This window comes from Penicillium roqueforti (genome assembly GCF_015533775.1).
Source record: "Penicillium roqueforti strain LCP96 04111 chromosome Unknown scaffold_04, whole genome shotgun sequence".
NCBI classification, from domain to species: Eukaryota; Fungi; Ascomycota; class Eurotiomycetes; order Eurotiales; family Aspergillaceae; genus Penicillium; species Penicillium roqueforti.
This window is the reverse complement of record NW_024067568.1, coordinates 677,658-692,790: the sequence shown is the minus strand read 5'-3', so window position 1 is coordinate 692,790 and position 15,133 is coordinate 677,658. Positions and strand designations below refer to the sequence as shown.

Genomic DNA, 15,133 nt, shown 5'->3' with positions numbered 1-15,133 from the left:
GTTTGCTTTTTCGTGTGCTTTTTTTTGTTTGCTTCTTCTTTTTTTCTCTACGGATGATGAGAGCATGGATGGGATCAGAGCGTGTTTTTTTTTTGGGTACATTCTATACCTTGAAGCTTCGGTCATTCGCTTTACAACTTGGAAGGCAATCTACAAGGCAACATGCAGGAGAACACACTTTCCTTATATTTCTCCACTGACACAACTCCATGCGATGTAAAATAAATTAAATAAGGAAAGAGAGAGCCTCAAGTGGGGGTGGCACTTGCCTCTCTGGGGTTTATTGGTTTGTTCGACATATACTTTGTCCACTGCATTGCCAATCACCCTCAGATCCCTTTTCAGCCGATGCATGTCATGGCTGCCGCTAACGATCAAGTCGCCCACCCTTCCTTGTAAGCCATGCTTGTCGGTGGTCCCAAAGAGGCAGGAGACATTTCCTAACGGACCCTAGACCCCTCGATGTCGTCGCGCACAATGCCACCGTGATTCTAAGCGGTGTGCTTCTCGGGGCACTGCTTGCGTTCATCACTTTTCACCTGGGCTGGCTGCGCCACCATGTCCGTCTGAACGACCGGTTGGTCAACGCCATCTTCCCGCTGGGGCCTCAAGTCTTTTTCTTTACATTACCCTTGTGGTTTATTGTGACATTACGCCCTGCTGCGCGCTTTTCCGGTATGCATATCACAGTGGTGTGGAGTCAACCGGTCTGACTTGATTAGTGCTCGTAGCGGAATACGCTACTGCGGTTTATCGATCGCTGATGTCATATGCGTTCCCTGCTCCGGAGTATAATATCATTCTGGAGAGCACCATCGCAATCCCGGCTCAAATGACCGCGCCCTGAGATGTTGAATACGGAAACCGGACAAAGGACACTTGACAAGTACTCCAGTTTCAGATTATGCAGTCAAACAAATTCCAAGATCCCCGAGTACAAGTGCATTGTAGAAGGTATTGCGCAAAAGTCATAGGCGATTAGGGCTGGCGGCAAAAGCGCCAACGGGGAAAAAAGCCAAGTGTCTCCACATCTTTCCTTTTTGGGCTTTTGCTCCTCCATCCTCACCTGAACACGAATTATTACTCCGTATACTCCGTGCCTACCTTGTACACCGTTACACCGTCTATCAAAAAGCCCCCCTTACTCTATCTTTGCTTTTTCTGACCTGCCATCATGTCTGCCGATCTCGACCAAAACCCCTCCCCCGCCGACCTAGCCGAACGTGAACGCGAGAACAAAGAGCGCAAAGCCCGCGAGGATGCGGAACAGGCCCAGCTCCCTTACAAGTGGACACAGACGATTCGTGATGTGGATGTGACAGCACCGATTCCTGCCAATTTCAAGGGCCGCGACCTGGATGTGCTGTTGACCAAGAACAAACTCCGCGTCGCAATCAAGGGACAAGAACCCCTCATCGAGGTATGTCCACTGTTCCCCACCCCCGGAGAATTACACCATACACTCTAAATCAACACATTCCAACCCAAAAATCAGTCAGCTAATTGCCCCCATTTTTCTGTTCAGGGTGACTTCCCCCACGCCATCCGCGTCGACGAATCCTCTTGGACCCTCGAGACTACCCCCACCTTCCCCGGCAAGGAAATCAGCATCCATCTCGATAAGGTGAACAAGGTCGAATGGTGGCCTCATGTTGTGACTACTGCTCCCAAAATCGATGTCACCAAGATTACGCCCGAGAACTCCAGTCTGGGCGATCTGGATGGCGAGACTCGCGCCATGGTCGAGAAGATGATGTATGATCAGCGACAGAAAGAGATGGGTGGTCCCAGCAGTGACGAGCAGCGGAAGATGGATTTGCTGAAGAAGTTCCAGGCTGAGCATCCCGGTACGTTGTTTCCTTTTCAATCTCTCGAATTTCTGCGATGTTCTTTCGTTTCAATATGTTGTTAACCTGCTTGCAGAGATGGATTTCTCTAATGCCAAGATGGGTTAAACCCCCTTGGATGATCTTCGATGAGTGATGAATTGCATGGCGTTTCTCGAATCCAATTCCAGGTCTTCATAGCTTCAATATATTCCTAAAAGTAGATGTCTTTTATTCAGTTTCTGGTCAACTTCTCATTGTTTCTGCGAATACGAGAATTGCCTAATCGGGGATAGCGTCCGTTCTAGTCTTCTCCTTCGCCTCCTCGTATTCTCCGTCACCACCTAGTTTCTCTTCTATTTGGACACATGAAGTGGCCAGGCTGATTAGAACAAGGCGCAGTTCTACAGACTTGAGCTTCACTAGTCGCCTTGCACCAGTCTGACATCTCAGGCGCAGAGCTATATCGTAACCATATCTCGATGAGAAAGGCTACGGACACACTCCCCGCACGCCTAAGACCAGCTTGTTCGTATAGTCTTCTATGTACTTCGGATTTAATAGACCGTCGGCAAATATTCCCCGTGTCAAATTATACTTTGAGAAACGATGGACGACACGCAATCTAAACCCCTGCCCCGGCCACGCTCGTCTAGACACATGCAGGGGCAGAATATGGTCTTTCGAATCCCAAACTACAAATCAAAGGATTCTCTAGCGTGCGGGTCCGAACCATCTGAACCGGTCTATCATTCCCGCAGGTCTCATCGAAAATCCCGCGCCGGCTGTGTGAACTGTAAGCAACGAAGAGTCAAGGTACTTCGGACGCCCCCATTATCAACCGTCTGCTGATAATGACCGATCAAGTGCGATGAAGCAAAACCACGTTGTCTCCGGTGCCAAAAACATGGCAGCGAGTGTGACTACTCGGGCCAGCCAGCCCGACCTCAACCTCAGAAGACCAATAATATCGTTTCCCAGTTTATCAAGACCAACTCCGACTTGATCTCGATTGATTCTCTAGCCTCTTCAATGTCTCTAATGATGGTCGCGGACAAATTGAATGAATTACTGCAACCGCCCTCTGCTACCGGTATCAAGCTGCCGAGAGCACTCACAGATGCCACAGCATCAACCCGCATCTTGGAAGCATTGCATCATTTCCACAAAGCCCCAGCCTTTGCAACCGAAAGCCAAACACCCGTTCGAATCGTAATGGGCAAAATGGTCCAACTTGCCTTCGAAGTAAGTCCATCCATAGTTTATCTAAAAGCCATACCTCAACAAAACACAGCTATAATCTACCTAATAAAACTCCCAAACTAACCACCAACCAACCCAGACCCCCTTCCTCATGCACGCCATAATAGCAGCCGCAACAACCCACCTCTGCACCCTCCTTCCAGACAACAAAGACTACCGCCTAGCAGAAGCCTACCACTGGCAACAAACAATCAACCAATACTCGACCGAAGTCTCGAAAACCATAACCCGCGCCAACATGGATAAGCTCTACTCCACCTGCATGATAGTCAGCATGCACTCCTTCCACCAAGAAACCTTCAACCCACGCACCTCCTTCGTCTTCACAACAGACCCAACCGCACTAACCTGGCTCCGAATCCAAGCCGGCATGCGCTACCTCCTCGAGCGCACGGGCCACTGGCTCCCGCAGAGCATGTGGTGGACGGTATTCATGGAGTCGCGGGATGCATCGCTGGACTTCGAGGATAAGCGTCCCGGGCGTGTGGGTCTTGATCCGGATTTGGCGGATCTTTGTGGGATTGCGGAGGAGACGACCGTCGAGGAGAATCCGTGTTTGTGGCCTTTGCGGATGCTGATGGGGTTGTTGCCGTTTGAGAGGACTACGGAGAGTTTTAAGGTTTATAATACTTGGATGGGGAGGTTGGAGAATCCGTTCTATGGGTGTTTGCTTAGGAAGGAGGCGCCGGCGCTGGTTTTGTTGGCTTGGTGGTTGGGGCTTATGTGTTATGTTGAGGAGTGGTGGGTTGAGATGAGGGTTCGTTCGGAGTGTACGGCTATCTGTATGTTTCTGGAGGATAGTTGTGATCCGTTGGTTTTGAGGTTGTTAGAGTTTCCGGCGTCGTGTTGTGGGTATTTACTTAGACATGAGCAGGAACGGGCTGGGGTTTTTGAGTTGGATTGATTTGGTTTGAGTGAAATTGGTTTATATCTTGGATTTGCATTGATACCCTTTTTGTTGGTTGGTGTTCTATCGAGGATAGTAGTAATCAAGCTAGATGTGGAACATTTGATTGACGAAATATAGTATAATTTATTCGGTTTATCATAATTGTTACACTATGTCTGGATGTGAGTGAGTACCGGTAACCGAGTATCTCGATACGGTGTCCTCCTGCATCTATGACAAGCGAGTATGTGCAGATCAATATTAAATATCCAAGGCTATCCCAGAAGAAATCCCTTTTTGCACCAAGTCCAGTCCCAGTCATACCATATAAATGATGTCGTCGCGTCATGTGCAATAGAACAGTACCAAAGAAAAATGATAAGCAGAGAAAGAAAACAATGCAGCAGTCGTGCAAAATAAATGTAAATCGACAATGGAAGATCCCAAACGATCACAGGCCACGATTCCAGATCGCCTAGACCAAAAGAGCGATGTGGAAAATATTAAGCAGGTAGCTAATAAGCAAAGGGCAGCAAGCAAACGTTCTTTCAGAATGTATTAAACGAGTCTATCATCGGCTCTCCCAAGAGACCCGCCGATGACGACGAAGGGACTGATCATCCTCCTCAGAGTATGTAGGTCCAGTCCGCGAACCGCTCATGCGGGCAGCGGGAGGTGGATTAATGATGACCGCCATAGTAGACGAGATGGACATGGACCGCGAGCGACTCAGCACTACGGATTGACGGGGAGAGTATGGCGGTGGTGGAGTATCCCTCGTTGCGGTGGAGGTATTGCCGTAGCTGCTGGGAAAGGAAACGGCTGATGAACTATCGGAGGTGAGATCTCCATCGTAATGATCGTTCTTTTCATCGTTGGGGCAGAAGTTCTGAGACTCGGAGGAAATAGATGGATCACGCATATGGGCTTCCAAAGTCTTCTCGTGGAGGCTCATTGGACGGGCTGAGTACTGCGGGAGAGGGACCACGCTAGAATAGCCTCCATCCTGCGAGTCAGAAGGCGGGGGCCCGTGCCCATGGCTCCCGGCTGGCGGTGCTGGGGACGCTGGGCGGATAAATTCGCCTTCAGCGGAGAGTGTAAAGCGTCCTGTCTGGATGCCGTTGGGGCTGAGTCTTTTGGCGACCACCTCCGAAGAGGGATGGGGCTGCGAGAGATTCTCGTCTCGAGTGAAGCACCCGCAGAGTGCCGAGAGGAAATACATGACTCAATGAGAGACTGTTTTCTAATTGACTGTGTCAAAGCCAATATTGATTTGACTATAGCGAGAGAAAGTTGGCCCGTGAGTTCTGTAGCAAAAAACGCCGGACAAGAACTATCGTATGAGCAGTTCGACTGTTGAGCCTCAAACGCCGATAGTGGGCTGAACCCCACTTGCGTCGATAAGCCCCAGACCTGAACCGGCAAACAGGAAGAATATGAATCAAATATGAATCTAGAAAATCATGCTCAAACAGAAAGAAAGGCAGGAAATGAGGGGTGAAAGAAAGGCCAGAAAGCTGACCGGACGAGGCACCCGCAGGCATCCAGATTCCCAGGAACTCTGATTAGCTGATAAGAGAGTATAGGTGCCTGAGGCAGTCAATGGATATCAAAAGCATCTCCAGCTGTTTCAATGAAGGGTTGGCTCATAATGTAAGAAAACGTGGACCTCTCATAATAATACCATAGAGCCAAACATGGTAAGTCAAACAATGCTAGGTTTCGCTAGGTTGCACCGGCTAGCATCGGTGAATTGTGATATGCAAGCTGCAACTATTTCCGAGATACTATCGAGCGTCCATTGGCTCTGAAACATACTTGCCCCAGGAGAAGCTAGCCAAATCAAATGAGACTCAACGAAGTCAATTAGGAGTTGACAAAAAAACATCAAGCTAAGAAAGATATCTGCTTAAACAATCAGTCTCATACATCAAGTATTTTTCTGCATTACTAGCCTAAGTGGTAGCTAGCCATCACAATCTTTGAGCGCTTATATCAGCATAATGATATTCGAGCTTCTAGCACATATGAGACGTATTGATCCTCAGTAAAGCATCTTATGTCGTCCACGGAAGTAAAAGACCGATAAGCGATAGGCGATAAGATCCGACGTACCCAAAAATAAATGAGGCGGTGTATCAATAGAGAGCATATGATTGGTTGAACAGTCATGTGGGTCGAGGGACAAGAAAATATTTGGGCAAAATCCAGTCATGTGATCCAAGCACCCCGCCAATCGCGTCGCCGCCTGGAAATTTTTTGTTCTCCCCGCCTTCTCGACCATCGCTTGAGTGATTATATTCTTTTCCCGAATTCCAAATCTCGAGTCAATCAGAACTACTACAAGGCTCAACCAACGTCATGACCGTCGATCCCAGTATCCAAGAGGTGACACAAAATGTCGAGCCTCCTCAGGTCGATCCTCATCGTTCCCACGATCCCAGCAACAACCTGAAACGGACCGACCCCTTCCAATTCGGCTCAAGATACCTTGAAAAGGGCGATGATGTTTTTGAGTTCAATGCTTGGGATCACGTCGAGCCAGACGATGAGTTTAAGGCTTTCGCCGAGACCCAATATGCGAGACAGCGCGAAACACGTGTGTCGGACTTTGATCGCAATCGGTTCAACCAAGACCCCGCCAAGTGGTGGGACCTTTTCTATAAGAACAACACAGCCAACTTCTTCAAGGATAGAAAGTGGCTGCGCCAAGAATTCCCCATTCTCGCTGATGTGACACAAAAGGACGCGGGTCACCAGGTTGTGCTGGAGGTTGGTGCAGGAGCCGGAAATACCGCCTTCCCATTGCTGGCCAACAATGAGAATGAGCATCTGAGAGTCCATGCCTGTGATTATTCCAAGTATGCCGTGAAGGTCATGCGCGAGAGCGAGCTCTACAATGAGAAATACATGTCCGCTGATGTCTGGGACGCAACCGCTGTGCCTGACGAGAACGGCGACTCTCTTCCGCCCGGTCTGACCGAAGGCTCAGTCGACGTTGTGATTCTAATCTTCATCTTCTCCGCCCTGGCCCCTAACCAGTGGGACCAGGCTATCCGCAATATCTACCGTCTCCTGAAGCCCGGTGGCCGTGTGTTGTTTCGCGACTACGGCCGTGGTGACCTCGCCCAAGTGCGATTCAAGAAGGGTCGATACATGGCCGAGAATTTCTACATCCGAGGTGATGGCACACGTGTTTACTTCTTCGATAAGGACCAGCTCATCGACATGTGGAGTACCTGGAGCGCAGAAAGCGGATTGCAGATTCCTATTGGTGATGAGAACCCCACCGAAGAAGCATCCGAGGAAAAGAAAGATCCTCAGCCCGCAGAGGAGCTGTCTGCAGAGGCCAAACAACTGGCAAAGGACAGCGGAGCGTTTGAGGTCCTTAACATGGGGGCTGATCGGCGACTAATTGTCAACCGTGGGACCAAACAAAAGATGTACCGCTGCTGGATGCAGGGCAACTTCCGAAAGCGCGGTGGAGCTGAGTCTGAGGCTAAGGCTGTCACCGAGAACACTCAATAAATCTGAATCACCAATTCTGCGATGGTCATTTCAGATGGCTATAAATATTCACCAAAGCCTCCTCAAAGACAGGAAATTCATCGTCTACCGACAAGTACAGGTCACAATAATTGTGATGGTCTTTCCCACCGTCCAATCTTGATCTCGTGATTTTGGCCATGCGTGGACTCAACCCCGTGCTTTCTGGTGTATCTCAAACCCATGGCGTCGAGATAAACACCAAACTGTTGGCGCATTTCCAGTGCGAAAAGCTGATACAACACCTCGAAAGGCCGCGAGGAAATGGCTTGGGTTGCTATGTATATAGGGCAATGGCTTCATGATGGAGTTATGAATATACGACACATACATTAGAGCATGGAATTTAATTTGCAAGTACAGTCCAGGAACAAGGCCTACCATATAGAGAACCATCAAGGTTCCGATATAGGAAGATAACTCTCTATTCCACATAAAACAATATACCGAGAGGATTAATGCTTTATAGGATTCGGAAGAACAACTTTGAAACCCATGGCTGATGATAGAGATACGTAATTTACGAAAGGAAACATAGAATATATCGAAATCAGTCTTTGTTCGTTCTACAGATATTGACAAAGGGAGTCTACAATATGTAGATTCCTAAGTGCAGCAAGAATCTCAAAAGTACACGCAAAAAAGCAAAAATCTTTGTGCACACCCTGTATCTAGACAGACCGAATGGTGCGAAAGGGAGAGACATCGGAGTTATGTACAATCCAAGGCTCTAAGAAGAAGAGTAGAAAATCAAGACAAACACCATCCATGCAGGCAAAATGGGCATCAACGGTGACAACTCTCGTAAAAGAGATAAAATTTTTCATTGCAAAGGGCCATATCAAGTCGTGACCCGTAGCAAACTGTGAGCCTAAACGTTGCTAAACGTTCAATCGCTGTATGTTGAAAAGCGAAACCACGTACCACATGATATTTGTCCATGAGCAAAAGGCAAAGAGCAATGGACAATGCAAAGGTTGGTTGGACGTAACTTCACATCGTCATGTTCGGACACTCGCCCAGGGCTCGTTGGAAGGCCCCCGCGAACAAGTCCTGCATGGCGTGATAGTGGAAGAAAATCCCACCCAGGACAGCCAGGTGCCAGATATTGTGGCTGCCACCGACATAATCGAAAAGACCTGGCTTCCAGCGCTCAGGAACTTTGGAAGCGTAGACACAGGCACCGATAAAATACACCATGATGCTCTTCATGACTGGTGCATAGAAATACATGGTCCATGAGAAGCCACGGGTATAAATAAGCTGCGCTATGGGCGAGAAACCAGTGAGTGCAAGGGTCACGTAGAATCCTACGCGGGCCCATGCCATATCGTGGCGGTTGAAGGTTGGGTGCCAAGGTAGAATGATGCCACCGATGCCGAATGACATGGTAAGCAGAATGTATACCCACCGGGAGAAGGGCTCGCAATAGAAAGCAGTGTACTCGGTCGTCACAATCGAGGCAGCGACGAGCATAGAGATTCCAGTGTAGTCCACACAAGCGAATCGTTCCATCAATGGTTGCGAAGCAATGCTGTTCATAGTATGCCAAATAGTGCTGCAGACTAGACATTTACATGCAGCAAAGAAGAAGACGGCAGCGATTGTGACGTCGGATTTGGAGCTCAAGTGGAAATTGGTGTGAAGCGGGTAGAAGTAAAAGGCGATGGCTAGGACGATGATGAGGCCGATCACATGGGACCAGATGTTGAACATTTCATTCGAGAAGGCGAAAATCGACGAGACACATTCTACCTTGGAAGTGGTGAATCGGTAGCCATTGAGGATGTGCGGGTTGACGCGCCATGGGTGAGGTAGTTCATCGTAGTTGATCAATCGCTTCTCCTTGGCTAGCCGGATAGCTTCCTCAATAGTATCTCGCAGAGTATCACGAGCATGGCGGGCACGCTCCATACCCTCGTCAACGATTTCTCGGGCGTGAACCAAGCCCGAATCGACCGCTTTCCACCCGTCATCTATAGTTCCGTAGATGCCGCGATCGCGAACCGCATGCACTTTGCTCTCAAGTTCGACCAAGAATGACTCCATTAACCGCACACCGGCTTGCGCCTTTTGTTCCAGAGTCTCCTTGGTCACCAGGGCTTCATTGTATCCATCCTCGAGGGTTTCAACCAGAATCTTGGCCCGCTTTTTGCCACTTCCCATCAACTCTCCCGAGGCGAGAGAGCATTGATCTCTCACGGCTTCCAGCGTAGCATAGCCTCGTTTCAGACTGGCATCGACTTGCACCATGTGGGATTTCCGGTATTGCTCGATCCAGTGCATCCGACGTTCCAGTTCGGATAAGAAGAGTTCGACCTAGGAGTTGATTAGACACACTATTTCCCGGGTATATTTTCCACTGGTAATGCATGTACATACCCTGATAAATACTGCATCTGCATCTTGATAGTCGCACGAGAGTTTTCTAGAAGCATGGAACGAATGTCTGCGCCGATCACGGAGCATACCGGTATTCTCATCGGGGGTCGCAGTGGCAGAGGCAAATGCCTCTGCTTCAGGAGACTGCGCCGTCATTGAAGAAGCGCCGCAAGCCATGGGGTGTAGTTGAGAGTTCAACTGTTCAGCCTCAGTCGAAGGCCATACGGAGTGGGATGGGCGATAAGCGTTGAGAGGCAAGGGTAGCGGAGAAGAAGTACCGGGAGACCGGAGAAGAACCCAAGACACAACCTCGGGTTGAAACGAGCTTATTTAAATGACAAGGAATGAGGGGCATATAGAGGATCTAGAAAGTACAAAAAAAAAGGAGGGGGAGTGTAAGATGGGAAAACCGAGCGCTGGGGGGAAAAGGGCAAGTTCCCAACCACACTAAGTCCCCGAGGCACACTGCGGCCCCGAACATCCTGATTGATCCCGCCTCTCCCGCAACATCTCTCGCCACCGATTCATCCCATTTCCACAATATGGCTATCAGTGAAATCGTCGCCGATGAGTCGCTCTTGCCGGTGCTTCAGACTAGCGCTGAGACTCTGGTGCAGTGTCAGCATCTTCTCACCATCCTGAACCCCGAAACCCAGCCCAACGATGCCGCCAAGGTCCGAGAATTATCTTTAGCCGCATCTAAACAACAGAAACTCCTTTTCGCACTGCTGGCCCAACTTCGCGGGCAGAATCGGGATGCCATTTTTCGCGTGCGCGACACCAAGCAATCAACTGCGGAGGCTCGACAGGAAATCGATCGGCTACATCTTCAGCTCCAGAACTTGTACTATGAACAGAGGCATCTGACAGGCGAGATTGCGGCTTGCGAGGCATATGAGTACGTGATCTGAATTTCCTACTCACAGCATCTCATCTTACTGTGGCGAAAAATTGACATATTTGCTGTAGTCACAAATACCTCTCCCTCCCCTTGATCCCGGTCGAAGAATTCTTGGAGCTTCATCCCGAACATCGCAATTCCAGCGAACATGACCTCATGATTGCCCGCATCGAACACGAGCATGTTGAACGAGAGAAGCTGGAGCAAGCGCGGCAAGAGCTTTTGAAGCGCAAGCAGGGCTTGATCGCAGAGAACAAGAAAAGGAAGAATGACCTTGCCAACCTCGACCAAGATCTCGAAAAGTTCATTGATGTATGTTATACCGCTTGTCCAGGTCTGCTATCGATGAGTTTGCTAATAAGTTTCATGACATTTAGGCTGCTAAACCTATTCAAAAGATCTTCGAGAAGGAATACTAGACATTGCATGTGGAGGTACAGCGGTGGAGGCCTAGCCTTTTGACTGCTACATCGGATCGGCGTTACTTGTCAATATACCCTTGTTTTTTTGTGATTTAAGAGCACTCGGAGTCGATGATGGCATCCTAGACCCGTTTTGGGACTTTCTTTAAAAAGGCTAGATTGGATGCGAATTGCTTTGAGCCATTGGGTGCAGAGATCGCACCCCCAAATCAATTAATTAAGAGATTATGAAACTAAAAGTTCAGCTCAAAAAATATGTCGTACGGAGTATAGCCGACTGTTGTTGCTCCATGCGGCCACCTAGGTAGTAGTCCTTGGCTTCTCCGCCCGGCAAACTCCCTCAATTCAACAATCGACTTGAGAACACTTCCTCCTTTGTTGCTCCGATTTAGAGCACAAAGCATGTCCCGACCATGACGACCAAAACAGGAGACCAGGAGTCTCCTCAGGCTTCGTCCTCTCAAGGCGACCAGCTCAGCGTCAAGCGCGCTCCACCCCCAGAAACCCCGGCCGCCCTTCAAACGCGATTTCGAGTGATAGCAGCCTTTTGGGCCGTAATAATATTCCTTGGATTTCCGATATGGTGGAAGACAACATCAATCTACCGGGCGTCTCTCCCCATCGAGGAGATGGTGGATTGGGCTGATGGCAAGGTACGGCTTGCGGCATCGCCTTTGGCTTTGGGACTTGGTAGATGCTAATCATAATTTTGACAGGCATGCCGACCAGTCTTTCCATTGGATATTCACCTTGCGACACCTTCGATGCAATCTTTCGAAGCCCAGCACCTTCTCCGCACGACGCAGCATACTCTCGATGACCTCAACGAGTTCGCAGCTCACCACCTTCGGCTCAAGTTGACCAACGGCACCACGACGGCAGTTCATAACGGCGAAGACAACCTGGAATACCCTGCGAAAGAGACAGCGGATACGGCACTGACCGTCCGATTACTGCCCCAGGATGGCCTAGCAAGTCCTTGGTCGGAGCTTCATGCAGCTGCGACACAGCTCGATATCTTCTACCCGCCGAGCCAGGTCCCCGTACCTTCTTCCTCCAACTCCCCCCTCTCCACTTTCATTGCGGCGGAGCTTCAGCAATTATATGGCGAGGAAAAGGCTACTATAGCGCACATCTTGTCTGGAAATACCGCTGGGCTTGACTCGACCTCACCACAACTCGCCGAAGATATCGACCGAAGACTGCGCCGATCGATGAAATATGCCGAAACCTACCACCTCTCCTTTTCACTCTTTACCCCCGGGTCTGAACCGTCCTCGTGGGACATTGAGGCTGCGGTGAAAGAATATGTCTCCCCCCTCCTGCAGGCATTGTCTCCTATCAGCAATTTCACTGTCGACACGCAAGTACAGCTCTATGCCAATTTTGCACCCACCGCGCCGAAGCCCGAGTATGATGAATCCGAGGCGGCATGGACATTGAAGAAAGAAGGTTTAAGTGCCTTCGTCAATGCTGCCGAGTGGCCGCTGAACCCGAGCATCGGCAATGGCCCGACGATCAATTTCATTCTCTACGTCCCAGACCCTTCGCAGTCTCCACTCATTGTCAAGGAGAACCGTGCTTCTAGTTGGATAGTCCCCCAATGGGGCGGGGTTTTCCTTCTTAACCCGCCGCTTTCCAACACCGGCGAGCAGAGTGCCCCGTCTAATCCTTCCCACCTCTCCCTGGACTCTTTAGGTCCTGCATTCATGACCTTCTCTCATCAACTCCTGACCCTCCTCGGCACTCCAAGCACCCCTGCCTCTCTTCCACTCCGTCTTCAGACATCTATCCGCATCCGCGCGGCCAGCTTGTTGCTCTCCGCCTCATCAACAATGGGCTCGCTTGCCCGTCTTACTAAGTCTTTACCCTCCATCCCTATCCCGGCAACCGTGGCTACGTCGGTCTCCACCACTCTCTCTCATTTGAGTGCCTCTTGTGTCCACTTGCGAGAGGGTCGCTTCGGCGCTGCACTTGCCAGCGCCCGAGTCGCAGAGACAGAAGCTGAGCGCAGCTTCTTCGAAAAGAGTATGGTGGGCCAGGTCTATTTCCCCGATGAGCACAAGGTGGCTGTCTATCTACCCCTTCTGGGACCAATTGGTGTCCCTCTTGTTGTTGGGTTGCTCAAAGAGCTCAAGAGAATTGCGGCTCGACGTAAGGCGAACGGGGCAGCATCGTAGAGTAATACGAAATTTATGTATTCTAGGAGTTATATACACCCATTGAACTATTTTTCCTTCTGAGGATATACCTACCCAGGGCCTTGTGTCACTGTTCGTAGATAGATATTGACCATGCACATAAAGCGGTACACTATATTTGAATTAGATGGAGAATTAATCAGGTACCTCGAAACAAAGTGGGAAACAATACAATATGGATATCGTGCGTGGCACACAATCAATATGCCAGAACGACCAAATATCTGAACCAAGATGACTGAGCGCACGGCTCAATCCAACCCCGTAGGCTTCACATCCTTCAATTATCAACGCACAGGATCTCTGAACGGATTTTCCCGAGAATTATCATTAGTCGGATAAGGTGGCTTTCCCTTGCCATCATGAGGAGACCCAACAACCCGCATCAGGTCGCTAAACAGGGTATCTGGCCTAGCGGTATCACCAGGGTATGGACTTGGTCCCAACAAAGTGCGAGATTGCGAAAGCCACGATTCAGGCGGTGAATACACCGTGATGCTTTCTGTGCTCGGCTGACGCTGTCGTGGCGGAGTAAACGGAGCCGGATGCATAGGGTTTGGCATAGGGATAGGTGGCACATCCTTGTCTAGTCGAGCGGTTTGCCTTGGATAACCGGAGAACAGACTCCGCACTCTGCTGCCGGTGCGGTGGATCACAGTGCGAGTGGAACGTCCTCCTATTGAAGAGCGCTTGGCTCGTGGTGGGCATCGGAGGAAGTCTGTGCGGTACGAGGTATCGTCTTGGGGTATGGGGTTTGATATGCACAATCTTGCCCCGGAAGAAGAACGTTGGGACCAATTAGGCCCATTTTTGCCTTCTTGTATTTCACATTCGTCTTTCCGGGCACGGCGGAAACAGAAAGTTATTAAGAGGGCGGCAACAGCACCGAGGACCGCACCAGGGAAGAAGCCCGCTGCTAGAGCTCCAGCTGGGAAGGAGGGACAAGAGGTTGATAGTGCTGAGCATGTAGTGGAGTTTGTGGATTTTTCAGATGAGGGAGATGGCACGGGTGTGATAGTTTCTTGGGGGATTGTTGAGGTTGTACCCGTTGTCGATGATGGAGATGGCACGGGTGTGATAGTTGCTTGGGAGATTGTTGAGGTTGTAGCCGTTGTCGATGAGGAGTCTGTGTTGGTAGAGGAGCTAGAAACAGATGATGATGTTGTAGTGATAGAGGAGCTGGATAAAGCTTCTGTTGCAGTAGTGGAGGTTTTTTGGTTCAGGGAACAAGTGTTGTCCCCCTGGCAGGTGTAGCCAAACGGGCAGCAAGCATCGCCGCATTTGGGAAGGCTATCGCCCAGACGAGTTGTCTTGATGACACTCTCCGGGTAGATAGTAACATTCTGCAGCTGTATATCACATGTAATCGGCGAGATATAGTCACAATCTTTACCGGCGGGACAACAGATGGAGGAGCTGCCTTGATCTAGACTGATGCAGGTGGAGTCTGAGGGACAGCAGAAATCATTTGGAAGTTTCGTACCGCCGCAGCGAGAAAATGAGGAAGGACAAGCGTCTGAGCTTCTTGAGAGAAGATCGAAAGAGCTATATGCTAGTCCTGGTTGGATGCTTGCCATCAGGGTGAAGAGCAGTAGAACGGATGGCCGTGACCTCGTCATACTGGTCGTGAGTATGTAGGCCGAGAAGAATGAAAGTATTTGACGGTCAAATTCAGAGGAGTTTCCGAAAGATATAGACTGATA

At 49.8% G+C, this 15,133-nt stretch overlaps 9 protein-coding genes across 9 annotated transcripts; 6 read left to right on the top strand and 3 right to left on the bottom strand.

Moving 5' to 3' along the window:
* Positions 1-357: 357 nt before the first annotated feature.
* LCP9604111_3098 (uncharacterized protein) lies at positions 358-847 on the top strand (the record flags this gene model as incomplete). The annotated part of the gene is made up of 3 exons (XM_039070648.1): positions 358-395; positions 455-675; positions 723-847. The coding sequence occupies 3 exons, from the start codon at positions 358-360 to the stop codon at positions 845-847; spliced, it is 384 nt and encodes a 127-aa protein (XP_038931053.1).
* A 327-nt stretch (positions 848-1,174) lies between these two features.
* LCP9604111_3097 (NudC domain-containing protein) lies at positions 1,175-1,955 on the top strand (the record flags this gene model as incomplete). Its single annotated transcript, XM_039070647.1, has 3 exons — positions 1,175-1,420; positions 1,526-1,847; positions 1,924-1,955. The coding sequence occupies 3 exons, from the start codon at positions 1,175-1,177 to the stop codon at positions 1,953-1,955; spliced, it is 600 nt and encodes a 199-aa protein (XP_038931052.1).
* Positions 1,956-2,435: 480 nt separating this feature from the next.
* LCP9604111_3096 (Zn(II)2Cys6 transcription factor domain-containing protein) lies at positions 2,436-3,824 on the top strand (the record flags this gene model as incomplete). Its single annotated transcript, XM_039070646.1, has 4 exons — positions 2,436-2,642; positions 2,694-3,071; positions 3,169-3,708; positions 3,765-3,824. 4 exons carry the CDS (start codon positions 2,436-2,438, stop codon positions 3,822-3,824), a joined length of 1,185 nt encoding a protein of 394 aa, XP_038931051.1.
* Positions 3,825-4,549: 725 nt separating this feature from the next.
* Positions 4,550-5,200, bottom strand: LCP9604111_3095 (uncharacterized protein; the record flags this gene model as incomplete). The annotated part of the gene is made up of 1 exon (XM_039070645.1): positions 4,550-5,200. The coding sequence occupies one exon, from the start codon at positions 5,198-5,200 to the stop codon at positions 4,550-4,552; it is 651 nt and encodes a 216-aa protein (XP_038931050.1).
* A 1,139-nt stretch (positions 5,201-6,339) lies between these two features.
* Positions 6,340-7,506, top strand: LCP9604111_3094 (tRNA(Thr) (cytosine(32)-N(3))-methyltransferase; the record flags this gene model as incomplete). Its single annotated transcript, XM_039070644.1, has 1 exon — positions 6,340-7,506. One exon carries the CDS (start codon positions 6,340-6,342, stop codon positions 7,504-7,506), a length of 1,167 nt encoding a protein of 388 aa, XP_038931049.1.
* Positions 7,507-8,517: 1,011 nt separating this feature from the next.
* On the bottom strand, positions 8,518-10,083 carry LCP9604111_3093 (hemolysin III family protein; the record flags this gene model as incomplete). Its single annotated transcript, XM_039070643.1, has 2 exons — positions 8,518-9,843; positions 9,907-10,083. 2 exons carry the CDS (start codon positions 10,081-10,083, stop codon positions 8,518-8,520), a joined length of 1,503 nt encoding a protein of 500 aa, XP_038931048.1.
* A 365-nt stretch (positions 10,084-10,448) lies between these two features.
* LCP9604111_3092 (uncharacterized protein) lies at positions 10,449-11,226 on the top strand (the record flags this gene model as incomplete). Its single annotated transcript, XM_039070642.1, has 3 exons — positions 10,449-10,804; positions 10,876-11,119; positions 11,185-11,226. 3 exons carry the CDS (start codon positions 10,449-10,451, stop codon positions 11,224-11,226), a joined length of 642 nt encoding a protein of 213 aa, XP_038931047.1.
* A 416-nt stretch (positions 11,227-11,642) lies between these two features.
* Positions 11,643-13,409, top strand: PIG-S (GPI-anchored transamidase GPI17; the record flags this gene model as incomplete). The annotated part of the gene is made up of 2 exons (XM_039070641.1): positions 11,643-11,882; positions 11,946-13,409. The coding sequence occupies 2 exons, from the start codon at positions 11,643-11,645 to the stop codon at positions 13,407-13,409; spliced, it is 1,704 nt and encodes a 567-aa protein (XP_038931046.1).
* A 308-nt stretch (positions 13,410-13,717) lies between these two features.
* Positions 13,718-15,049, bottom strand: LCP9604111_3090 (uncharacterized protein; the record flags this gene model as incomplete). Its single annotated transcript, XM_039070640.1, has 1 exon — positions 13,718-15,049. One exon carries the CDS (start codon positions 15,047-15,049, stop codon positions 13,718-13,720), a length of 1,332 nt encoding a protein of 443 aa, XP_038931045.1.
* Positions 15,050-15,133: the final 84 nt, after the last annotated feature.